This window comes from Nematolebias whitei, chromosome 5 (genome assembly GCF_014905685.2).
Source record: "Nematolebias whitei isolate Nwh7 chromosome 5, NemWhi1, whole genome shotgun sequence".
NCBI lineage: Eukaryota > Metazoa > Chordata > Actinopteri > Cyprinodontiformes > Rivulidae > Nematolebias > Nematolebias whitei.
In genome coordinates, this window is record NC_056502.1 from 33,715,518 (window position 1) to 33,742,010 (window position 26,493).

At 41.4% G+C, this 26,493-nt stretch overlaps 2 protein-coding genes and 1 non-coding gene across 3 annotated transcripts in view; all 3 read right to left on the reverse strand.

Annotated features, from left to right (window-relative positions):
- Nucleotides 1-5,223: 5,223 nt before the first annotated feature.
- Nucleotides 5,224-23,446, reverse strand: LOC119410210 (ATPase family AAA domain-containing protein 2). Its single transcript, XM_037677121.1, has 30 exons — nucleotides 23,242-23,446; nucleotides 21,363-21,514; nucleotides 21,074-21,129; nucleotides 20,803-20,977; nucleotides 20,611-20,698; nucleotides 20,387-20,465; nucleotides 19,854-20,015; nucleotides 19,148-19,265; nucleotides 18,602-18,616; nucleotides 17,854-17,961; nucleotides 17,548-17,656; nucleotides 17,173-17,288; nucleotides 16,541-16,715; nucleotides 15,738-15,826; nucleotides 15,497-15,656; nucleotides 15,181-15,271; nucleotides 14,784-14,961; nucleotides 14,562-14,698; nucleotides 14,289-14,403; nucleotides 13,823-14,009; nucleotides 12,565-12,750; nucleotides 12,274-12,409; nucleotides 11,558-11,754; nucleotides 11,162-11,321; nucleotides 10,931-11,053; nucleotides 9,934-10,107; nucleotides 9,226-9,855; nucleotides 8,982-9,115; nucleotides 8,704-8,832; nucleotides 5,224-5,354 (listed from the first exon to the last, which is right to left on the reverse strand). The coding sequence occupies exons 1-30, from the start codon at nucleotides 23,434-23,436 to the stop codon at nucleotides 5,289-5,291; spliced, it is 4,440 nt and encodes a 1,479-aa protein (XP_037533049.1). The 5' UTR covers nucleotides 23,437-23,446; the 3' UTR covers nucleotides 5,224-5,288.
- LOC119410450 lies at nucleotides 13,578-13,712 on the reverse strand. The gene has a single exon (XR_005186837.1). It is a non-coding gene; the product is annotated as a small nucleolar RNA SNORA5 (small nucleolar RNA).
- Nucleotides 23,447-23,871: 425 nt separating the features above from the next.
- The window catches only part of psma2a (proteasome 20S subunit alpha 2a), a 5,500-nt gene continuing 2,878 nt past the window's right edge, over nucleotides 23,872-26,493 (reverse strand). The window contains exons 4-8 of the mRNA XM_037677122.1: nucleotides 26,340-26,462; nucleotides 26,111-26,192; nucleotides 25,901-25,974; nucleotides 24,776-24,833; nucleotides 23,872-24,687 (exon numbers count right to left, since the gene is read on the reverse strand). Of these exons, the coding sequence (XP_037533050.1) occupies nucleotides 24,571-24,687; nucleotides 24,776-24,833; nucleotides 25,901-25,974; nucleotides 26,111-26,192; nucleotides 26,340-26,462 (454 nt within the window). The 3' untranslated portion in view covers nucleotides 23,872-24,570. The remainder of the gene's footprint in view (nucleotides 24,688-24,775; nucleotides 24,834-25,900; nucleotides 25,975-26,110; nucleotides 26,193-26,339; nucleotides 26,463-26,493) is intronic.

The window sequence follows — 26,493 nt, forward strand, 5'->3', positions numbered from 1 at the left end:
GTGATGAAGATGTTCACATCCTGGATAGAGAGGAACGATGGTTTGAGAGAGGAGTAAAGGAGGCCATCTTTGTGAAAAGAAATCGTCCATCATTAAACAGGGGTGGAGGCCTCCGGGTTCAACTGTCCCCCTCTTACAATGCTGTGATTGCTAGTATCACTCAGCCCTCTGTGAACAGTAAACAGCCATCAGTGTGCTAATGATCCATTGTTAGGCTGATGGTCCTTCTTGAGCATGTGATCAGCTGGTTTTGGTTGTCAGCAGCAAAACTGGTTGATCCACTCTGAGAAGGTGCTATTTAAGAGACTGAGCTGAATACAGCTCCTCAGACTGAGGAAGTCTCTCGGATGAGAGACGAAACGTTTCTATATTTTTTTGTTGATTTGCTTTGTTTTGTTTTTTTGAATGTCCAGAGGACCAGATTTAACTTTTTTAGATCTCAGAAGGAGTACTTTCAGGAGGATCAATCCTCACAAGGCAACTGGCCTGGACAACATCCCGGGGAAGGTGCTGAAAGACTGTGCCGATCAGCTCTGCGAGGTGCTGGCTGACATAATTAACTCTTCCCTCACACTGGCAACTGTTCCCACCTGCCTCAAGACTGCCACCATCCCAGTTCCAAAGAGCTCTACAGTGACTGGCCTGAATGACTTATCGGCCAGTAGCCCTCACCCCGATATTCTCTAAATGCTTTTACAAACTGGTCATGAACCACATCAATGTGGACCTTCACCAGTACGCATACCGTGAGAATCAATCAACAGAGGATGCCATCTCCTCTGTGGTCCACACTGCTCTCACCCTCAGCATGGGCTCCCCCACAGGGCTGTGTGTTGAGCCCCCTCCTGTTCACTCTGCTAATATATGACTGCGTACAAACCCGTCCAGGCTGTCATATTGTAAAGTTTTGTAGATGATACAGCGGTGGTGGGATGCATCAAAAATAAAGAGGAGTCCGGCACAGGCAGGAGGTGGACCTGGAGAGTTGGTGCAGGAAGAACAACCTTCACATCAATGTGAAGAAGACAAAGGAGATGGTCGTGGACTTCAGAGGGAATAAACACACCTACCCCCCCATAGAGGATCTGCTGTGGAAATGGTCTCCAGCTACAAGTACTTGGGTGTGCACATGAATGACAACCTCAGCTGGAGCAACAACACCACCAGCCTGATCAAGAAAGCTCATCAGAGACTCTACTTCCTCAGGCGGATGAGACGAGCTGGACTGGGAAGCTCAGTCCTCACCTCCTTCTTACAGGTGTGCAGTGGAGAGCATCCTGTGCTCCAGCATCGTGTGGCATGGAGGCTGCACAGCTGCAGAAAGAAAAATTTTGCAGAGAGTGGTGAAGGCTGCACAGAAGTCTGTCGGAGTCAGCCTCCCCACCATCACAGACATTTACACCTCCAGATGCAGGAAGAGGGCCACCTGCATCATGAAGGACCTCACACACCCAGCACAAACTTTTTGCCCCACTCCCCTCAAGCAGAAGAGCATTAAGGGCAGAACCACCAGGCTTAGGAACAGCTTCTGCCGTGAGGATGTTACTCATCTAATCAGGAAAAATCACTGTGATGCCACTGTTGATATGTGCTGCTGACTAGCCATGATGATGATTTCATGCTGCTGATTATTTCATGTTGCTCTGTTCATTAGTCCTCATCTGTTCACTCAGACTTATGTTTGTGCTGCTGTTGTTTTGGCGCATTGTTTTTGCGTTGTTGATGCTGAGTGTGTTCTAAGTTTAGTGAATGTAGTATATTCTTAGTTCATGACTCAGATCTTACTGTTTTTTTTTATTTGCATTTTTGTTTGTCTGTAACTGGGACCCTGTGTACATAGTTTCGTTCCACCTCATGTACAAACCGGATTCCAAAAAAGTTGGGACACAACAAATTGTGAATAAAAACTGAATGCAATGATGTGGAGGTGCCAACATTTAATATTTTATTCAGAATAGAACACCAATCACATCATATCCTGATGCATGCTCACCAATCACAGATCAAAAGTTTAAACTGAGAGAATGTATCATTTTAAGGGAAAAATCTGTTGTTTCCAAATTTCATGGCGTCAACAAATCCCCAAAAAGTTGGGACAAGTCCATTTTTACCACTGTGTGGCATCCCCCCTTCTTCTTACAACACTCAACAGACGTCTGGAGACAGAGGAGACCAGTCTCTAAAGTTTAGAAATAGGAATGCTCTCCCATTCATGTCTAATACAGGCCTCTAACTGTTCAATCGTCTTGGGCCTTCTTTGTCGCACCTTCCTCTTTATGATGCGCCAAATGTTCTCTATAGGTGAAAGATCTGGACTGCAGGCTGGCCATTTCAGTACCCGGATCCTTCTCCTACGTAGCCATGATGTTGTGATTGCTGCAGAATGTGGTCTGGCATTATCGTGTTGAAAAATGCAGGGTCTTCCCTGAAAGAGATGACGTCTAGATGGGAGCATATGTTGTTCTAGAACCTGAACATAGTTCTCTGCATTAATGGTGCCTTTCCAGACATGCAAGCTGCCCATGCCACAAGCGCTCATGCAACCCCATACCATCAGTGATGCAGGCTTCTGAACGGAGCGTTGATAACAACTTGGGCTATCCTTGTCCTCTCTGGTCCGGATGACATGGTGTCCCAGTGTTCCATAAAGAACTTCAAATCGTGACTCATCTGACCACAGAACAGTCTTCCATTTTGCCACACTCCATTTTAAATGACCCCTGGCCCAGTGCAAACGTCTGTGCTTGTGGAGCTTGCTTAGAAATAGCTTCCTCTTTGCACTGTAGAGTTTCAGCTGGCAACGGCAGATGGCACGGTGGATTGTGTTCACTGACAATGCTTTCTGGAAGTATTCCTGAGCCCATTCTGTTATTTCCTTGACAGTGGCATTCCTGTTTGAGGTGCAGTGACGTTTAAGGGCCCGGAGATCACGAGCATCCAGTAGAGTTTTACGACCTTGACCTTTACGCACAGCGATTGTTCCAGATTCTCTGAATCTTTTGATGATGTTATGCACGATTGATGATGATAACTTAAAAGTCTTTGCTATCTTACACTGGGTAATACCATTCTGGTATCGTTGCACTTTCTGTGCAACTATGGTGGAATTGGTGATCCTCTTACCTTCTTGGCTTCTGAGAGACACCGACAATTTGAGAAGCTCTTTTTATACCCAATCATGTTGTCAATTGACCTAATTAGTGTTAATTGGTCTTCCAGCTGTTCGTTATATGCTCAATTTCCTTTTTCCAGCCACTTATTGCTACTTGTCCCAACTGTTTTGGGATTTGTTGACACTGTGAAATTTTGAATCAACATATTTTCCTTAAAATGTTATTTACTCAGATTAAACTTTTGATCTGTCATCTGTTATATTACGAATAAAATATTGACATTTGCCATCTCCACATCATTGCATTCAGTTTTTATTCACAATTTGTTTAGTGTCCCAACTTTTTTGGAATCCGGTTTGTACCACATGTGGTGTGTATGACTATAAAAATCCTTGTTGCCTTTACCAGCCAATCTAAACTATTTTAAGGTCATAGAAGACGTCAACCAAACCACAATTTCTTTATTGGAAGTGGTCTTAAAGAACAAGTGTGTTGCCATGGTGACACCTCGGACAACTTACTGTGTCCCGTCTTGTGGATGGACAGACGAGTTAGGGGACAAAAAGTTCGACATTTCTGTTATCCTGCAAGCTGAAGCATAGACAAGGTTTTAACAAAGAACTCACCTGTGACCTTGAAATTAAGAATTGTCCTTGACCCATGAGGTGTCCAGCTTTGCAGTTTGACATTTTTATGTTTTTTTTTTTCTTCACTGGCCCTGGAACAAAGTGCACACTTTCCTCTTCCCTATCCCTGTTCTGCTTTTTTGCTGTCCATGCACAGGAGCTCCTATTTTTACACATCTTCCGAAATGAAAACTACTTTTATGGATCTGACCAACTGGACTTTTGACTCAAATTTGACAAAATCTTTTCAACAAAGTGACAGAGTCCTGGAGAACCCTCATCTGCTCAGACGACACGTGCAGCTGAATATATCTCTGGGGAAGTGGAATGTGATGTGTGTGTCTACTTCTGCTGTCGATTGAGGACACCAAAATTGCATATAATTATAGTTATGATAACAGGTTACCTGTTTTTGGAATAGTCTGGATCCTGGTCTATCAACATACAAAGAAGACGGCCGCAGCTAATTTGGACCTCGTCAGGCTGCTGCCTATGTGAAGGTTTGGTTTGTGCTTTGAGGACTCAGAATCAGCTGATTTACGATAAACCGTTTGGGACTCGTTAGCATGAAAACAAACTTGAAGGTAAGCATGAACCAGTAGAATGCACCATAATCTGGCCATTTTGGACGTTGGAAGTATCAGTAACTAAAGGCTGACAAGAAAAATAGTCTGCCTGAATAAATCAACAATTGTGGATTATCTGAATCTGACTCCCTGGTTGGCCTCGAAACAGGCCGACTTATCATTTTCTCCTGAGAAATGTGTAAACTAAGGAAAAGCTTCATTTATAGCAATCCCCCCAGAACTGTGCCGGCTGACCAACATCTTATCAGGACAATGGACCATCTGTTTAGTGCTTCATGGACCACCTCGTCATCAAATGCATATGTAACATGTTCATAAATGTGCTGCTGGCAGAGTTTTTAATGTCTTAAATCGTGTCCTGTAAGGACAAGGTGTATAGATCTTTTTTGTAATACCACTATCCTCTCCTCATGGCTTTGTCCCTTTATCTTTCTAAAAGACGTATTCTGAAAAGGATAAGAAGTTTGCGCTATCACAGCAGCAGCTACATGCACTCCGTCCATCTTTCGGACGACTGTATGGACATATTCTCGTATCTTGGTCGTATCTCGGTACAATGATAATCAAGCTTATTCTGATTAATTTCAGTTTAGAGTTCAAACAAGGCATGAAAGACGGACAGCGTTAGAACGCAATATGTCCACTACTTTGGGCCACACCAGAACCTAAGTAAAAATACTTAAATTTATTGTAAATGTCACTGAAGACACAAAAGGTATAGATAAAAATTAACTTCAAAAGTTGTGGAAATAAAAAAATGTGACATCCCTTTAAAACATTTTTGTAGTGAAATTTTATCAGTCTGAAATCTTATGCCCACAAAAACACACAACAATTAGAGAAAAAAAACCAAACATTTAATAACAAATACAAAAGTTTATGCTGAAGCACTAACATTAAAGGAGTATGAATTCCTGTAAAAATAGAATTTGTTTTACACGGTTAAGGATAATAAAGATGCTTTAAACTAGCTCTTCCTGAAGAGAAGTCAGAGAAAAACAGAAGTTCTGGACCTCCAGTTCCAGCTCCTAAAAAACAAAAGAATAAATTAGGCACAAGTTGGATGGAAATCTGAAGTTACTTTAAATGTTTCCTCCACTCTTTTGAACAGCAGCCCTCGTTTAATAAACAACCACTTCAGCTATAAAACCGAGACCATAAAACACCGTAGGCCATTTTGTTTTTATAATAATAATATTAAATAAAAAAAAAACAATGATTCATTAATGTTGCCATTTTATTTACATCCCAATGCATTCTGGGTAAATCAAGTAGACAGGTTTCTTTGGTGCTAGCTTTATCCATCTTGAAAGTTATTTTTAGATGTTATCTGAGCCCTTTAGTTTAAACCGGAGCGCGTTGTCAGAGGAGAATGGAGACATGTATACAAACAAAATATATACATGTCCTAATAAAACAAACATCAACAAGTTGACTGCATTTGATCAGTTTGACATAGATTTTGTGAATAACTAATGCAAAGTATAACTTTATTGCATGGGTTAAAGCAGAAAAAAAATCTCTTGACTGAAAATGTTTCTACTCCTAGAGCTTACCCAACTTACCAATGAGTATAAATTAAATTGTTTTTTCTATATTGACAAGATTTCTACCCTAAAATGATAATTTCATTCAAAGTGATTATATTTAGAAGATTTCAGCTCATGAAGTCTTGATTCTATTTATTTTTCATATTTGATCATTTATTATCACAGTAGTTCCTGCTCAGTATGATTTTAAATATACCATATTTTTCAGCCTATAAGTAGGCCTGTCGCAATAAACAATAAATCAATTAATCGCATGATAAATGAAAATTATCAACCTCATTTTCATTTATCAGCTTTATTGTTTCTTCATGTCTCTCTCTTTCTACTGAAGACACTGGATGACAAAAAGCTCAACTCCGGTGCTCTTCACTGACCCCTCCCTTTTTCTTTAAAATCCATTTCAACCGTCCAAAATCATGTTTTTGGATCGTTAAAAGCAACCAAGCTGAGAAGCTAAGCTTTGAGCTAAGCTAACAGGCCGACCTCGAGAAAAAACCTCCGTCTTGTCGAAGCTCCAAAATTCATGGTTGAAACCCGTGCCTTCGTGTGAAAAGTTGTTTTTCTCTGCGAAAAGAAGCTGAGAACTTGTTTACTGATTTTTTTTATTAAAACTTTGTGTGACAAATGCTATGCTAAAGAGCTCAAACCACACCGAGCATCTGCCATTTGAGAACTTAAGAGAGACAACCCATGTCACGTCAAGGGGCCTCCCTCCCATTTTTCTTAAAGACACGTTGCTCGCTCCCTCACTATCCATTCTTCGGTTCAGTCTTATACTGGCATCCGGTGGTCAAAAAAATGTACTAAACACAAAACAAATTAAACATTTCTTCTTAAATTTGACAATAATTACTAATTATTGTCAAATTTCAAACAATATTATCATTTATCGCAATAATTTCTGAGACAATCACCCAGCAAAATTTGTTATCGCGACAGGCCTGCCTATATATCAAGTTTTTTTGCATAATTTGCACACTCTGCGACTTATACACTGAAGCAACATTTATGGACTTTCCCCCGTATTTATAAACCAATTTTTGGCTGAGATATGACTGTTTTCATTCATTCTGACTGAAAATATTGAACACTACTATTTTCAGCCGCTAGATGGCACTCGAGTAGTATGGCATGCCGTTGTGTCATGTAATAGGTAAACGTGGCTATTGATGACACAATCTGCTTGCCATAGTTAGAAACCTTCGTCCAGCTCGCTTGGAGCAATCGTCAAATCAGCTTCATTTCTCTGCGCCGCCCTGGTGAAATGCAGCTAATTTGACCATTGAAGTGCATTCATTAAGTAAAACTTCAATTGAGACACACATTTGATATAAAGTTGAGCAAACAGATAATTGTTTTTAGGTGCTTATCTTGTTAAATTTTGAAGAAATGCACAGCGTTCCTCCCTCCTGATATCCTCCCGGTCTGTGCGCTCCCAGAGCACCAAGGCAGCAAATACTTTTGAAATGCAGCTGATTTAACCAATAAAAGTGCATTTATAAAGCAAAAGTTCAATAGAGACACACCTTTACTATAAAGTCGAGCAAACAGAGAATTGTTTTTAGGTGGTTATCTTGTTAAATTTTGAAGAAATGCACAGCGAGCCCTCCCATGTGCATGCCTACTTCAACGAATCGGCTTTTGAAACGCAGCTGATTTGATCGTCCAAGTGCATTTGTCAAGCAAAAGTTAGACCGAGACACATTTACTATAAAGTCGAGCAAACAAACAATTGTTTTTAAGTGTTAATTTTGTTAAATTCTTGGTAAAGTCCTCCCGTGCGGTGCAACGTATACGGTGGAAAATACCGTAATTGAGTAAATTTGTAAATTTAGTAGTTTAGTACATCCAGACAGACAACACCTTGTTAATGTTATATACCATGTAGAAATGATTTTTTGTATGATTGTTTATGACAAACTACGAACACCCAAAACTGATTCTCAGAGAGAACTTTGTGAGTTTAAGTTAAAAAATAAAAAATAAACCGACGCACATCTTTGTTACAACAAACAGCAGAAACAGCCTCTCACACTGTGATAGGTGAGAGATACAAAAGTCGCAGGAGGTCGGGGCGCAGTGAGGGTGTCAGTCCTGGTATCTCCTGGGCTGCAGTGACTTGGTCACGTGCAAACACAAGTTTAATAATTTATGATGTCATCACCTTCATTCATTCAACTTTTATTTATACAGGTCAGTCCCATTGAGCCTCGGGGACTCATTAACAAGAGAGACCTGAGACAAGACCGTAGGCCCCGCCCTGCTCGGATCAAACTGCAGCTCTGGTTCTCTTTATTGGTTGAGAGCAGCATCAGTTTAATCCCAGTATCGTCACTAGATTGGACAGTTTTAAGTAGACGACAACAAAACAAGTTTTCTTCCCGTCATTTTTACAGATGACAGAAATCAGTCCTGGCCATGTTCACAATGACAGAACTTTAATCCACGTTTTTGTCATGTTATAACATTTTAGCCTCGACTCCTCGTATTTTAGTCTCCACTACAACAGATGTACGTCATCGTCCCAGTTTGCATTGCGCTAAAATAGTGATGTCCTCAGGTGAAAAATGTAGTAAATATATAATTTTTTAAAAGTAATTAGGAATTTTCACGTGTCAAACAACAACTTTTAGTAGAATAAATAACATGTTAAGGTCAATATGTTCAGGTAGTTGGAGATCCCTTTAATAAAGGATACAGAAAACCCAGAACTAAGATGTTTTATCAGCTTTAAATGCTGCCACTGTCACAAACTGAGATCCTGTAGGTGCACCTCATTTCTTTTTTAAACATCCGAACGAGTCAACAGAAAATGGGTCTTACTGACCTGCATTAGTGCCGTTTTGTTGTGGTCTCGTCTGTGTCTGTAGATGTTCTGACAGAGCAGAGCGTAGAGTTTCTCCAGCTTGTAAACCTCGTAGCCTTCAGTCTGGGTCACTATTCTGTCCAGAAGCTCCTAAAAAAAATACAGATCAGCTCAGCTTCCGGTTTTATTTGGAGGAAATATCCGGGATAATGAAAGGATTAAAAAAAAAAAAAAAATACACCTCACTGGAGTTTTCCCTCCTTTCACACAGAGAAATATCAGCTCAGAGTCTCACACACCTTTAATCTGTTTCTGTCCACAACCAGGGGAGGCGTTTCCTGGTCCAGGATCTGCACAGCTTTGTCCACATCGATCACCTGCTGCTGCAGAACCGTGCTCTTCAGGGCTCGGGTCATTCGCTGTACGATGTGCTCTGAGACAAAACACAAAGGGTCAACACCACAGCCACAGTTTGCTGCCATATTGTCACATAAGCTTTGATGATCTGATTGGAACCATTTATTGAAGTGTTTCCAGTCCAACCTGCTCTTGTCTCTGTGGGTTCTGTCTCCATCGGCTCAGCGGGACTCTTCAGCTTGGTTTCGTGTACTGAAGCTACTCGGTTCTGTTCTTCAGACGGGTCCTTCACAATCTGAGGTTCTGATTGACAATCAGTGAGGGACTGTTCTGGACTAGTGGGTAGTGGGTCTCCCTCCGTCTCTGCACTGTTCTCTTTATTAGTGTGAACTGAGATGTTTTCATTTCTCTCCCCTCTCTTGTTTTCACCGTTTCCTGGTTGTAGGTCGTCTTCTTCTTTATTTTTTATCTGGACGTCATCTTCCTGTGTCACTACGTCTTCGTCAGCTGGTTTCTTCTCTTCTCTCTCTGCATCTTCATCCTGGCTGCTCTCAGCTTCAGCAGTTGCATCAGAACCACCTTCCTGAGCTGCTGCAGGTTCTGGCTCTTTGTCAACATTTGTCCGAGTCTCTTTTGCTCCACTGGCATCACAATCCTCCGCTCCTCCTTCCTTCTCAACCTCGTCATCTCCATCATCAACATCCTCATCGGAACCAAAGGGTGCCTCATCTCTGGACACGTGAGGAGAGGAATAGTACTTCCTCTTTGGGATGCAGCCGGTTGACCAACGACTTTTCCGTCGTTTTTTCTTGTGGGCTAAAAATACAGAAGGAAAGAAAACACGGCTGTTGTCTTAACCCAAAAACTGTAAATGTGTCTTTGAGTTCACCGTACCTGTGATTTTAGGTGTTGCGACAGCAGGGACACTTGTGTCGGCAGCAACCACAACAGTAGATTCAACTTTGTGTCTTTGTGGGGCCGTGTTGGTGGCATCAGTATCAGTGGCAGGTTTGGGCTGTTTGGGGAGGACGTGGTAGAAAGTGGGAGTAAACCGTGCAGTGGAGCAACCTACGGTCAACAAATAATTTGATTTATTCAAGCTGCAGTTTTTCAACTTTATATTGTGTCTGCTTTAACCTGCACATAAGATTTTTGCAACCTAACTATAAATAAATTGTAGCTGAAACAAAAACAAACATGTCAAAGGTTTTAACAGTTAATAGGAAACACAGAGCTTTCAGTCACTTGTGTTATTGGGGGGGAAATCCATTTTTAGATGCATCATATTATGAACATGGAAGATCCTCAATCCATTTTCAAACGATTTTATTAATGTGTCACTTTGAGAGAGTTAGCAGTGTCGATGCTGCAGAGCTGTGTGGCCCAGTACAGCTGCCGTAGCTTGGTGTAGTAGAAACATGGAGTAAAACTGTTTCCACATCTTTTCTTTACTGAACCCTGGAGAAGATGTACCAGTATACAATATCGTAACATGACTAGCTTTAGTTATGACTTTGGAAATGTTTGGTTTGTGTAGACATGTCAGTGATGAGACACATTGCTAACCACGTTAGCTTTTTATTGAGGCGTGTTCAATGTTATCATCAAAGCTAATTCTTGGTTAGCATCTTATGACTCTAAAGGCCGTTTCTTACTTACTGGGAAGTATTTAGATATATATGCGTGTATAAATATGTATATATCAGGGTTTAGGTAAAATAAGACAGTCATTGAAGTATCAAGATACTCAAGATATATCAAAATGTTTTTGCTTTTTTAATTTATCTCACCACAGCTCTCTAAGTGGTCATATACCACTCCTGGTTTTAAAACAGAAATATTTAACTACATATACGACAAAGTCTTTTCAAAGCTAACAAACAGTTTTCACCTCTCGTCTTCCGTGACTCCACGATCTCTTCACAAATCTTCTCAAAATCTTCATCCAGTTCTTCACGGATGATGGCGTGGACGGTGTCCTTCAACGCACACGCTCTGTGGCGAATCTGACGATCTGCAGGAAAAATACTCGTATCATTGCACTCAAAAGATAAACGCACACACAAACAAATAAATCTAATTATGTGTTGTACTAATGTGTTGAAGAACATGTGTGAGATACCAGAAGGGTCCCTGTCTGGGTTGTATTCGAGGGCGTTCTGCCAGATGAGGTCCACGTCATGGAGAAACTCTTTGACCGTCCTGTACTGATGGAGGTCTATCTTTGACAGAACTGTCGACAGGGCCATGGGCGTCTTGATCACTTCAGCATAATCTGGAACCTACGGACACACAACAAGCATAGCGAGGAAAAGAAACACTTAAGATTACTGATGTTGCCCAATTTATTTTATATTTAAATATAAAAATACACTATACACATGATAAAACCCATCAAAACAGCTATTTCAAAGAAAACCTAGCTACAGCTCTGCCTGAGTCATTAAAACATTTACTGTACAGTTATAGTTTAAGCGGCTGAGCTTTAAGTAAAGCTGATAAGAAGTAGAACAGCTACCTCCTCTAGATCCACAGGCTTGGTAAAAGCCTTGAAGCGTTTATCTTGAGCAAGGCGGTTTGTGACGTCACGCAGAAAGAGACGAAGCTCTCTGAGCGTATCTTCCTCCTGTTCATCCAGACGGCGGCACTCCTCTTCAGTCAGCTGACGTGGTGGGGGTGGAGGGGCAACAGGAAGCACCTCTAATGCATGAAGCACTGGTGGGGGGGTCAAATTCAGGCATGAAAAGGGAAATAACTAATGTTAGGCTGCATAAAAACATTTCACATAAGCAGATCAGCTCAATCTACATTCCCATTTCATCTGTGATGAAAAATAACACATTATGTCACAAATTACACTTAGATTTAAATCGCTTCCTTTTTTTATTACATTTTGCACAATCTGCAGAAGAAGCTGAACATTATTCCACGATGAGCAGCCTCAGCTCTGAAGTTCTGTTCTTAATTCATGTTGTTAATGTTTAATATAAATATTTTCTAGTTAAGTTAGTCCCCATCTACACTAATCATTTCACTCATCACTCTGTGCCACAGAAACTAAAATACTGAAAGCTTTTTAACAGCATCTTCAGTTTGTCTCGTTTATCCTGATCCCACAACAAACTACATCTGTTTCCAGGGAATATTCAGCCAAGTTAGAACGATTCTTTCATCTTTTACTGTATTATGCTGTTAATGTGAGCTTTATTTGATCTCAGTAGATCACATTCTCACCAGATTTCTTTTTTGAAGCGGGGGCTTTTGCAACCTGATTGAGGATAAGATCCTCAAAGAAGTCCCTCCTCTCTCGGCTGGTTGGCACCGGGACATGAAAGACCTCTCCGTATTCGACCCGAAACAACTCCTGCACCTGAAAGAAGGAAGATGGAGACTGTCAATTCTTATGACAAGAGCAGAGCCACGTCAGAGAATCCTTTTAGATTCAAGAAAATTCAGATACACAATGTTTTCCTCAGTTGTCAGCGCAGACGATAGTTCCAAACGGAGTGTGCTGATGTGCTGTACCTCCACACTCAGCTGGTCCTGATGGAGGCTGCAGGTAGCCAGCAGCAGTATAGGAGCGAAGGCAGGGATGGAGCTCAGGAGGCTCAGGAAGGTTGCTCTGAGAGCAGGACCCACGGTCTCCCACCACTGACCGATATGTGGGATGTACAAGATACTGGGAGAAGTTCGTTTGGCTTCAACAAAAATCTTCAAAGCAAAAAACACCAGATGGACATTTATGGAGCAGCTCATCACAACTGGAAGCAAATCTAGAAGGATTTGTACAAATAAAAGGTTGAATGAAAAAAATAATTGATGCACGTTAATTAATGAAAAACTATTGGAATGGATAATTAACTGCTGTTTGAACATAAACGTAAAGATTAGAGATGCAAAATATTGTCGGCATATCGGACGATATTAGCAATAAAGTTAAATATTGGACATTCCATCAAATTAACTCAGACATAAAAAGTGATATCTATCCATCCATCCAGCCATCCATCCATCCATCCATCCATCCATCCATCCATCTATATATAAAATAAAGGCGCTGTTTTTGTATGACTGTTCGAGTGTTGTCATTGTGTTAGAGAGAGTAAATGTCATGAATAAATTAGACATTAAACATAATTCAAGTTGAAGTGTTACATCATTTTCAGTCCCTTTGTGGCATCTGCATTTGGTAGTGGGTCAAAAAAAACATGCAGAATAATGTAATAGTTTAATTCCACAGCAGAGAAAGCTATGCAGTCTCTGTAAGTAGGTCTAGGGAAAAAAATATTGGTACCATTATTGATTATTGGCCAAATAAGTTTGAACATATTGGCATATTGGATATCGGCCAAAAATCCAGTATTGTGCATCCCTAGTAGATTGTTCCTCAAGTCTAGTGTTTAAGAAATCTAAGTTCTTGTTTGTAAAAATTAATACTCCTCCTCCTTCTCAACACCAACAGTTATTTTGCTCATTTACATCAAGTTAAACTAAAACATGTTCTTCTCTAGAAAAACTGTTTTTAAACCATAACACAGGTTTGTCTGTAGTACAAATTTATCACCAAATCCTACAGCGTAAAGAGATGATGCCCATGAACTACAGATATTGTAGCAGCCATTTTGGCCAGTGAGCTCTATGAAAAAGTTCCCACTGAATTTGACAAGGCTGCAAAAAACAAAAACTCCTGACTGGCCTACATTGCTATCAAAGGTTACAGTAAATAATTTAATTGAACAAGTCTTGCACTGGTTACCACATATTTACAGAGTCACGGTATCACCTGGGCACAGGTTTCTTCAGGTGCCGTAGCACTGGCTCCAAACAAGACCGCCATGTCCAGAGTGTAAATGGTGAACTTCTCCAGAGCGTGAAGAACAGCCGGAGCCAGATGGGAGGTCTGACCCGAGCCTGGTCTGCCCTTCAGGAGAAGCCGGGGGCGGTAGGATGTGGGCTGGCTCAACACACTCCTACACAGCAGAGACAACAAACATCCTGACACTGACAAGGATGTTCCCATTTATTTTCTGTTACCCTTCTGAGATCAAACGCCTAAATAATCTTTATAAAGATTAAAGTCAGTGATACAAGATGAACAGGCAAACATGATAATAAAACAAGTATGAAACCAATACACTTTTATGAAAGAATTCTGAAAACATTGAACATTCCCCCCCAAAAAATCTTAAAATGCTAACAACAATATTTGTAGGAAATGTATACTTTGTATTATTTCCTGACAGGCTGACCTGTTGAAGGTTAGAAGGCCGTTAGCAGGAGGTATCTTGAGCTGCGTCTGGGAGGCTTCAGCATCCTCTTCCTCACTGAACATCAGCTCATCCTCAGACCCTCCCCAGGACACATCTGGACACAAACAACCACACACAGTGCTCCGACATTGGTCAAACTGATGCGCTCTACTCTGCAACAACACCACATAGGCAGTTATCAAATGAAAAATATTACAGCTACCAACAATAGAAAGAGAGGCCCAAAGACAATGAATGTGGTACAAGCTTCACCATGTTGTCTTTTTCTCTTTAATCCCAGCTCAGCATGAGGAAACACCCTGCTGACCGTTTGGAGAATGTTCTGAAAGGTGGAGTTCAGCAGAGGACGAATGGCAGGCAGCAAGGCTTTAGCTGGCGACACCACAGCCCTAAACACATCGAATGAGTTTCACCAGAATCAGCACGAGCAGGCAGATATGCAGTGTGAAAAAGGTTTGCTTGAAGCCTCTCTACCTTTGAGCAGCTGGCACCATCTTAGACATGGCCGACATGAAGTCTTTGTGAGTGATGACAATCGAGTTCACGTCCAGTAAAAGTTTTTGTGACGAGGAGTAGATCTGTGGGTAGCGACGCCGCAGGGCGCACAGGGCCGCCTCCGAACACACGGCTTTGATATCCGCTCCACAGTACCCTTAAAAACAACCAGACACCAGGACTATCAGGACAAGCTCCCAGTATAAATGGAGCACAATGATAATTTCACCAAGGAGACACGTGAAGGTTTGTCTCCGATTCATTCACAGTAAATTTAGAAGAAGCAGTTTTCCTTAGATTTCATCGGCACTTAAGCAAAAGTCAAACCACAGTAGCCGTCTCTTAAGAACAGTTTCATAAATGTGTTCAAACATACCGACACATTTATCTGCCAGTTCCTCCAGGAAAGTCTCAGAAGGTTGAGGAGCCCACTGCCTGGTGTGGATCTTCAGGATGTCCCTTCTCGCCTGCATGAGGGCACCAAGGTTCAGAAACAAGGTTAAAAAGGTGGGAACCCTCTGATTCGAGCTCCACAGTCACCTGAGAGTTACTGTTCTCCTCAAAGAGATGAAGATGCTGCTCACTGTAACATTTTAAAGTGAGATTAGTAAACCTGGCTCCTGCTGGCTGCAAGTGCCTTTTCCATGACCCCATTCATGTACAATATTGTTAGAAATGAAAATCATTTTAACCTCTCTGTCCGGCAGCCCAAACAGGAACTCTCTGTCAAAGCGTCCAGGTCTTCTCATAGCCGGGTCGATGGAGTCCAGTCTGTTTGTGGCTCCGATCACAACAACTTCTCCTCTGCTGTCTAATCCATCCATCAGAGCCAGAAGAGTGGACACAATCGAACTAGAGACAGAAAACGTCAACACAGATCAGCACCAGCCTCACCATCACAAACAGGTACAGGATTTAAAGAGACCCGCTGACCTGTGGATCTGGTCCTGGCGGCTGGATCGGACCGGAGCCAAACCATCGATCTCATCGAAGAAGATGATGGACGGACGCATCTGATGAGCCTAAAAACGAGCCAGTATCAATCCATTATCAACAGTAACACACCCAGACCTGACGGCAGTAAAGGTACAGACGTAAATAGGAGCTGATGTGTTAGAAACGAGTTTTAATTCTTAGGTGATGATTTTCTGCTAATATCAGTTTCTCTTTTCTTCTTTCAGCATTTTCCTTTTTCAAGGGTCGCCACAGCAAAATCTTCCTCCATCTCACTCCAACAACCTCCATGTCCTCTCCAACTGCATCCATAGATCTCCTCTTTTCTTTTTCCTGCCAGCTGCATTTCTAACATCCTTCTACCAATATACCAACTGTCCCTCCTCTGGACATGTCCAAACCATCTCAGACTGGCCTCCCTAACTTTATCTCCCAGTTGTTCAACCTGTGCTGTACCTCTGATGATCTCATTCCTGATCGTATCCATCCATGTCACACTAAGGAGAACCTCAACATCTTCATTTCTGACACTTCCAGTTCTTTCTCCTGTCTTTTTGTCCATGTCTCCGTCTCCAGACCATACAACATAACTGGTCTTGTAAACTTTTCCTTTGAGCTTTGTTGACACTCTTTTGTCACAAATCACTCCTGAAACTTTTCTCCATCCTGTCTGGACTTTTTCACTTCTTTACCACACTCCCCATTTTATCAGTTTCTCTAGCAGGTTATAAAACATCTTTAATAATAACAAAAAGAAATGTAGTCAAAGGAGTGGACGTTACCTGATCAAACAGGAGTCTCAGTTGTCTCTCCGATTCTCCCACCCATTTACTGAGGCAGTCAGCTCCCTTTCTCATGAAGAACGCCACTTTTTTCTCGCCCTGACTGCACTCATTGGCCAGTGCTCTGGCCACCAGTGTTTTCCCAGTGCCTGGAGGACCATAAAACAGAACGCCCCTGAAAACAAAACAAAAAGACATGGTAAGATGAAAAGGAAATTCTCTTAACAAGCAGAGGGGAAACATCCTGAGAGGGTGACCATACGATGCATAAAAGCTTCTGAAAGAATTTGAATAAGCAACATGTTTACAACTAGTCTGCCTTAAAACAAACCAGAACAAAAACTGCACATTATGTGGTTTATGTGAGAAAACTGACTGAAATATTGGAAGTGACTTATGCTCTTGGTAATTTTAATAAGCCAATAACATAATGAGAAAATTAGGCAGATAAAAGACAGAAAAACAAGAGAAAAAAAACTTTTATTTTCATTTTTATTGATAATTTGAGCTTTTCTTTTGTTTGTTTTTACTAAAGTGATGAAAACTAAGACTCTGTTGTTCTGGCTCCAACTGGTGAGAGGTTTCTGATCCATAAAAGAAACACGACCACTTGCTGTCCGTATTCTTCATACCTGGGTGGTTGTATCTTGAACCGCTCAAAGACTTCTGGGTAAAGCAGAGGAAACACCATCATCTCCTTCAGTGCTGAAATGTGTTTGTTCAAACCTCCAACGCTGTCGAAGTGCACCTGCACCAGGTAGAGACAATACTCAACAACATGCAGGTGATGGTTTCCAGCCATTCCTGACATCCTACAAAGTTCAAATGAAGCCAACTGGACACAAGATTATCATTTTAAATTAAAATATCTACTTGTGTTTAACTTTAACATTAGCCAGTGTTTGCCATCTTATATTTTGAAACAATGAGTCAATTAACAGTTTTTAGGTGAAAACACATTTTATTTCTTTAATCCATCAGTTTTTCTCTTTACGAGTTAGGGGTACCGTTTTGTCTATAAGCATGGGGTCCACATCTGCAAGGCTGGCTCCAATCTTCATTCTGTCCTTGCGAATCCCCAGAAGGTCTTCTTTCAACAAGTTCATCGGCAGACATCTTGAGGAGAGAAAGTGGAAAAAAATCTGTTCCCACTCTGCTGCAGGAACTTACTGTCAGGAAAATCAAGCGACACTTTTTGATCTTTGAGTTTGTCTCACTTCTACTGTAGTGAGACGCACTACAGGTTACTGTAACCTCACTCCACGTGTTCTTGCATATTCCTGCAGTCACACACCTGTTCCTGATGCTCTCACCTGTTGACAGACCTGCTCCTGCCCTTACTCCTGCGCCTCTGAAATTTCTCCTCATCGTCATCTGAGGAAGAGGATGTGGAGTCACTACTATGGATGGCATGTCTCCTCCTGCCAGGACGGAAGATGAAAAAAGGTTTTGTTTTAAAACAAACAGCTGATATCTCGTCATCTCACACTGTGCTGGTACACAAAATTAAAATACAATTAGCTTTCACTCAACCAGTACATTTAGAAACATTCCTGTTGCCAGACACTGGTTTATATCAACAGTTTTAGCAGAAGAACCCATCACCAAAAACAATTGATATAAAAAGGTAAAAAAAAAAATAAAGTTTTCCATTTCAATCCTCACCAGCAGGGTTACAACACTCAGGACACCGCTGTCCCAGGTTTATTCATTTTAGAAGTTTGATTAGGATTGAAACTGTAAGACATTTATTGTTGAAGCATCCACAGCACAGGTATGATGTAAAGCAGAAAAACACGTGTGTTAAACAAATTTTCCCTCCACATAGTCTTCTTCCCAACATTACAGCTCATGAAATGTGCGTGTTAAGATAAATCACCAACTTTCATTTCATAGTAAAGAATAAAACCAGTACATCACTGCAGCCCGTCTAACCACAGAGCAAGTATTAAAGCTACAGAGTAAACAACAACAACAACTCCCAACAACCTTGTTATCAAAAACATACAGCACCCAAAAGACAAAGAATAAAGCGACAAAGACAGACAGGGAGGGTCTTACCTCTCAGAACCACTCCTGATGGTGGACGCAAAACAATCAGAAAAAGAAAAGAATAAACAGAAACTGTGGGATGGGTTGAACAGGCGACGATGACGCAAGCGTCACGTTGAAAATGTTTAATTGTGAATTTAAACCAGTCGATAACGCAGGAGTGTCAGTTATAGAGCTGTCCTAATGCCTCACATTTGTTTATCTGCAGGTATAAAAACAAAGAACTAATTTTGTTCTGTACAATCAAATCAAAACATTTTAGTGACCCATATAAAATATACAATAATCGTGTTAAAGGTATTCTGGTTCTGCTAAAGGTCTCTTCCTCATGAGTTTTTTCTTTCCACTGTCGCCTTCATGCTTGCTCAGGATGAGAGTCTGCTCCTCAGATAAATAATGTTATTAACTTACTTTGATATATATAATATTTCTGTTCAGTGCCCTGTGACGTCTTCTGTTGAGACTTGGCACTATATACTGTAAATAAACTGAATTGAGCTGCTAATGACAAATTTATCTGAAGCAAACTTCATGAATGCATTGTGGCGCACCAACCTGCTGCTCCTCCTGCTGTAGGGGCTCCTGGGAGCTGTGGAGCTGAATCTGAACCTGCGTCTGGTCGGAGAGGAGACCTCCTTATAGTACATGCTGCGTTTCCGGGGCTCTCTGGGTTCTGACGGGACAACGAAACTCAAATATATCAAAATATACAAGAAAAAGACTTTTCATTTACAGCCAATACTTTAAAAAGATTGTTGGCATTTATTTATTTATTCATCAAGTCTTTTAGAAGAGCTTCTGCATTTAGATTAAAAGTACTATTCCTATCCCCTGGTGCTAAATAAAGAGTCATAACTGAACTCATTCATTGATCTGACCAAAAACAAGTGAACCGAGCCATTGTCCTGAACAAAAAAAAAAATCAATAACTGACCTGATTGATCTGAACAGATACAGTTGTACTGATCCATTCATCTAAAGATAAACTGAACTGATGCATTGAGCTAAAAGATCAACTGAACTGATGCATTGAGCTAAACAGAGAATAAGTTAACTGAATCACTGATTCAGTTCAGAAACAAACATTTACTTGAACAGAGAATCAAAAACTGAGCTGATTTATTGATCTGAATAAAGAATGAAAAATTGAACAGATTGATCTGAACAGCAGAATTGAGCAGCTGTATTGAACTGTGAAGTAATTTACTGATTGGAATAAAGAATCAATAACTGGAGTGATTCATCTGAACAGAAACGGTACCGTCCAGTGGGGCTTGGTATCGAACCACAGTCTTTCTCTGTCGCAAGTCGTATCGTCGTTGGTTCTCCTCTTCCTCGTCCTCGCCATCTTCATCTTCTCCATCTTCTTCCTCCTCATCATCTCCATCTTCTTCCTCCTCGTCTTCATTATCTTCATCCTCCTCTGTGAAAAAAACAAACGACTTGTTTAAAAGTTTTGTACACAAAAATGTGATCTCCAGATCTAAAGTGTTATTATAAGAAACTAATAAAATGTTAAACCTGTAAATAAAGTTTGCAAATAATCAGAATGTAATTATTTTAAGCACCGACTACACACTTTAAAAAATATTATTATTACTGAAAATATCTGGACATTCACCTAAACAGTGCTGTGAATGTCCAACAAGCCAAAACAACTGATGAGTGCATGTTTGAGTCCATAAATAAGACCTGAATCCATGCGAGTCCATAAATAAGACCTGAATCCATGCGAGTCCATAAATAAGACCTGAATCCATGCGAGTCCATAAATAAGACCTGAATCCATCTCACCCTGGCTCTTCTGCTCAGTGTTTTCACTCTCGGCACTTGTCCTCAGAGACCTCCTCATCCTGTCTTTGAACACATCCAGCTGTCATGAATAAACAGTAAAAATTATTATTTAACCACTTCAAGAGTCTGCCCAAATATCACACGAACGTCAGCGCGATTCCACATGAAACCTGTTAACCGAAGACAAGGCGCTCCATCTAAAAATAAAAGTATAGTGTCATTACCTCTTCTTCAGAATCTCGGCCTCTGCTCCTCAGCCGGCGTCTCATCTTCTTCATGTCGTCCATCTTTTGGAGAACAGCTTCAGCAGTGCTGACAGAACAGGGAAATGAAGACTCGAGAAGAATTTGGTTTACATCTAAACTACCTCCCTGTAGATATAAGGACTCTAAAGAACCGGAGTGAACGTTACTCACTTGGTGATGAGGCGATCGTAGAACACCGACTGGTTACGAGAGCGCCGCTTGTATCTGGTGATTCTGGAGCTTCGTCGCACTGAACAGTCCTCTTCTTCCACCTCCACTTCTTGACTCTGTAGGTTAAAGCGACTCCTTTTGGGGGTTGACGACCCTTCCACTTCATCTGGAACATCTGGGGGGAGGTGGTACATACACTATAGGCCCTCCATATAAACAGAATGAAGCTCAGCATTAATATTAGCAGCTTCTCTGTGGCTGTGTGCTGTACCTGCTCGCTGCTTCTCATCGGATGCTTTTGCCTCTCTCTGCAGCCTGGAAGATTTCCTGGAGACAGAACAGACAAGTTGGGTCAAAAATGAGTTTTTTTCTTCGCCTCTTCTTTTGAAAGCTACAAAAGTGCAAATTTTTCACAAGAGCTATTACAATTTGATATTCAAAGGTCTTTGGATTATCCCTGGTAGTGAAGAGTACGTTTGAACTAGAAACTGTAGAGGAACCCCTCTCCCAGTTCTCCAGAACTCGTGCGACGCCAGCTAAAGGTAGAGGTCTTGTGTTACCTGGTGCAGTAGCCTTCAGCTCGGTCTTCATGCACAGGGGTGCTCATCCTTGGCCCCATGTCGGCAAAAGCAACCTCAGGTTTAACCCTTTGTCCTCTGGACCTGAGGGAGTGACTGAGACCACTTCCATCCTCTTGCTTTGCATCGTAGCCCTGACCCAGTCACAAAGAGTGAAACAGTTAGACCACATATTGGGATCAATCTGCTGCAACGTGTGAGTTTTAATACACACGACAGAGTCTAAACACCTGCAGGGATGAAATACTCCAGTAACGCCACTGAACTTCCAGTTAAACAGCAAACTTAAATATACAGTAGGGCTGTTCAACTGGTGGCCCAAGGGCCAAATCAGGCCCACAGGTGAGCTCAGTTCGGCCTACCAGTGAGTTCATTTTAAAATAAAACTGAATTTAAACCGTGAAACAGACTTAATGACCATAACTGCTGGATGTCCAGCCCCTGAGCTTTTGGCTTTAAGTAAGTACCAGTATGCCCCCCCGATCAATTTAGTTGAACAGCCCTGCAGGGCATTTTCAGCTGATGTCTGGAAAATTAGACATGTTGGAGAACAGTTTTATCAACAAAAAATTAAAGTGTTTTTCAGTGAGCTGTGGAAATCTGGGACAGAGCTCAACAGTTTACCGGATTTTGTCACTGATCAGAGAGAAAACAGCAGAACCATTAAGAGGACGATCCTCATGGCTGGATTACAAGCTTCAAACCCTGCACGGTCTCTGCACACCAGGTTGGTCTGCTAAAGGTGGCTTACGTTTTCAAAGTAAAAAATTAAGGAAAGTTATCCGTACATCAACAGGTCGGTGCTTGGGCCAAGTCTGGTGGTTTTAAAGAACATATGGTTGGTACCTCAAGATTGACATTTAATTAGGGTGACATCAAACTACATTTTAACTGCTTCAGTCACTAATAAATCTCTCAAAGTTGGCCTTTCACTGCTGAAATAGTCCATGCCACTACTTCAAGAGGTTCACAGGACACATGAGATAAAGACGTCTTTGATTTGGGTAACGTGTTCAGGAAATGGTCCAAATTTGAGCTAAATTTGCACCTTGATATCTGGTATGGATGTAGCCTGTAAAAAAAACACTTCTCTTAATAAAGCTGTACATCTTCATACTGCATCTAAAAACTTGTTTACAGCTATTCCTCAGTGTTGTATGTCCTCCACGATGATGACATGTTCTTCCAATGACGTCAGTAAAAGCATAATTAAAATTATCTCACTAACAAACCATTTTATAACAGAAAGGTGTTAAAACCAACATTACTAGTAAAGTTGCGTATAATGGCTACATCTCTGCATTATTTTTTATATAAAACGCAATGACTTTATTTTATCTTATTACATAATAACTTATCTTTTGTGACTAAAACCACAAGCTATCCTTCCAGTGAAGTAACTTTAAAAAAACCCTGTCACATAGAGCTGCTGCAGATCACGTGATCCATCCACTGTTTAAGGTTAGGGCAAAAATGAATGAAATGATCACTTAATGTCTGTATAAACCTCTACATGTTCACACATTTATAACAACAGCAGTGTTTTAGCCAACAATGATTTATGTCACTAATACAGAAATAAATTACACCTGAATAGCTGATAAAAGTTTTAAAGTGCAACATGGAGAATGATGATGCACATCTATTACTGGAACTGAAGCTAAAAAGACAAAAACTAAGTGACCGTATTAGTTTAAACTACAGCTAAATAAACATTAACGTATTAACACAATTTATTCAAACTGAAGCTAAACTGGAGCTAAGGAGGCTTAGCGCGCTAGCTAAGTAGCACCCCCACAAATGACCCCGTCTCCCCCGAACCATGGCTTCTGCAGTGCCTGCTGTCGGTCCTCACACTTACCGAGCAGTTCTCGGGGCTGCTGAAGCTGTTGTTCAGGAACCGTGAGGACCGAGTGGCCCGGGCGGACTTTCTCTGCGTCGCGGCGGGAACCAGCGACAGAAACTCGGAGCTTGTGTCCAGGTCAACCGCCCTCCTCTTCGGAGTAATCGCCTCCGGCTCAGCTCCGACAGAGCCACTGCTGCGTAACACCACCATCTTGACTCACGCGAACATTAAACGATGAGGGAAAACTCCGTCGACTCTTGTTTTACTGCCAACTCGCCATGGCAGAAACAATGTGCAACAATGTGCAACGCCCTCCAGCTCTGAACACCCTTGATTTCTGGCGCCATAAACGTCATCGGATGTTGCGGGGTAAGCCGTCTCCTTCCGCTGATACAAATAGATCCCTCGCTAAACCATGTAAAATCCATGTAAACATGAACTACATCCGATTTTAAACTCAATAATGTAATTCGTTTAAGCACTCCTCACTTTCAACCTTACTACATCATAAACGGCAACTTTTGACAAATAAACAAGCGGAGGGATACATAGTACACGGCACGGTGTTGCTTCGAAGTGCGCGCGCTTAATTTTATAAACTACCGTTTGAAAACAAGATTATTCAGTGAAAACAACGACCCAACAACAGCTCACCATGTTTTATTGAAGAAATTACATAAATCAGAAAAAGAAGGTACAAATTTCAGAACTGTCTCTGACCTGAAAATAAGAACAAATCATTTAAATCCGTTACAACCAGATCCTGACTGAAAATCTCAAGCTCTCCATTACATCCTCCCTCACCTGCTAATTCTCGTCACCTTCCAACCGAGGACTGACAAAGATGTACAAACTACCATTTGATAAACGAAGCTTGATTTCTACTAAATATTTTGTGCAACAGTAGGTCTCACGCCACACTCGGGTTATAGTAGAATTTAATAAATGATATTTCTAATCAGTGCTTAACCTCCAAACTGCCTTTGCAACAACAATGAGCAATAAAAAAAGAGGATTAAATGGAAGACTTGAAATTTTCCTCATCAGAATCCAAGTTTTTCATGTGCACAGTAGACAACAGCCACATTACTGGTGCATGTGTTGAGTAAAGTCTCATGTGTTTAATGTATTTGTGAGTGACAAGTTTCGTAAAGTAAACTAGTTTACATTCATTTGGTGACGAACTGTAAACTCATGGTTGTGGAGCTTGAAACAGTTTAACCAGAATGCGATTAAAGCAAACTACAGTATCTGAAAAATGTGTTTACAAAAATGAGCCATGTGACTGTTGACTACTGTGCTGCTGAGTCTGGTCCTGAAAAATGTCCGTCAGGGAGGGTGTGTTCATGCGATGGCAGACAGGTAGTCTTTCACCTCCGCTGGGGTCAGTCTTTTAAAACCAGCTTCGTTGCAGATCCCCACCTCAATGTTCTCCTCTGTCATCTGACCCTCAAAACTCTCCTGAAACACAAAGGCAGGAGCGTAAAGAGTTAATCTGAAAAGGTACGAAACTGATAACAGATAAATGATTGTGACACTTATGATCCACCTTCAGTGTGAGGATGGCTGTGTGGATGGCATCCTCTAACTCCAGGTCGTTGTTATACCTACAGAGAGAGAAACCATCAAGTTCACTTCAGAAAGCTTAGCCAGTGACACTTGGATAGCCCAGTGACTGAAAGTGAACTATGACGTAAATTAACTCAAAAAAACATTTTAGACTTTTAACATGCAAAAGCAGGAATTAACTCTTGAGGATTGTCAGGATGTGCAGCAAAACTGCTGGCATAGCCCTACAGAACCTCACTGACCTACAGAACCTTCACTGACCTACAGAACCTCACCGACATACAGAACCTTCACTGACCTACATACCCTTCACTGACCTACAGACCCTTCACTGACCTACAGACCCTTCACTGACCTACAGAACCTTCACTGACCTACAGAACCTCACTGACCTACAGAACCTTCACTGACCTACAGAACCTCACTGACCTACAGAACCTCACTGACCTACAGACCCTTCACTGACCTACAGACCCTTCACTGACCTACAGAACCTCCACTGACCTACAGAACCTCCACTGACCTATACAAGGTGAGGTCAGTGAACAAGGCCAGGCTGGTTCTGGCAGATCCTGATCACCACTCCATGGTGAGTTCAGGTTGCTTCCATCTGGACGCAGGTATCTGCAGCCCAGAAGTAGAAGAACAGACTGAATAACTCATTCATCCCTGTAGGGATCAGTCTTCTCAACGAACAGTGATGATCTCTGTTATTTTAATGTCTCAATGTCTTGTCTAGTACGGATGTTCCGTGAGTCTGATGACTGTGAAACAGTCTGGCCCTTGGGGATAATAAAGATTCTTGAACTCAAACTAGGTTTGTACTTTGACTGTCAAAGTTAAACATAAAAACCTGAAAAAGCTCTGCTGAGAAATACTGCTCACAGAACGTCAAACAATACCCAAAGTAATATGCTTTGAATGTGGATATAAAATTTATGTTTAAAACAATTAAATCAAATTTATTTATATAGCACATTTAAAAACAACTGTTGGCCAAAGTGCTGCACATAACACAAAAAGTGTGAAGACAATATAAAAACAGGGACAATTAAATGAATATAATTTTATTATAGAAAAACAGTCCTTATTTTTAAACATGTACCTTTTCTCAAGGAATGTTTTTCCGTTAACGTAGTTCTTTCCCATAGCTGTGGCCTTCCATGCAAAGTACGCCCCCTGCCCGACAGAAACAAAAGATTAAACAGTAAAAGTTAGTGACGCTGCACGTCTCTGACCGATCTATAGGCTGTAGAAGTTTCACTAACAGAAATACAGAACTGCCTTTCTGTAAATGTGAAATAAAGCAACGTACAGAGGGGTCAGACTGGAACAAGTAGGGGTGGTCCTCATCCCATCCAGCTATCAGCAACGACACACCAAATGGACGCACCCCCCTAAATGAACGGAACACACATTAAGACATAACTCAACAGCTGACAAACACAATAAAATATTTCCAGAACCACAAATGGAATCATGAAGAAACAAGTCATTGAAATACGACACCAGTAAATGTGGTGATAATGTGTGTGGAAACCCACCCGGACTGTGTGTACTCCTGCATTACAGAGGCCACCCTCTGGACCAGCTGGCCTGTGGGAATGGGCTCCTGGTACACCAGGTAGTACTGCTGCGCCAGCTTCCGAGCTCGTCGCACTAAAACCCTGTCGGGGGGGGGGGGGGGGGGGGGGGGGG

Excerpts from the sequence above, each read along its gene's own strand:
- LOC119410210 (XM_037677121.1), bottom strand. The coding sequence starts at position 23,436 with ATGGTGGTGTTACGCAGCAGTGGCTCTGTCGGAGCTGAGCCGGAGGCG. Across the intron at positions 20,466-20,610 it reads GCCGAGATTCTGAAGAAGAG|CTGGATGTGTTCAAAGACAG; the intron begins GTAATGACACTA and ends TATTCATGACAG. Across the intron at positions 11,054-11,161 it reads CCCAGACAGGGACCCTTCTG|ATCGTCAGATTCGCCACAGA; the intron begins GTATCTCACACA and ends TTTTTCCTGCAG.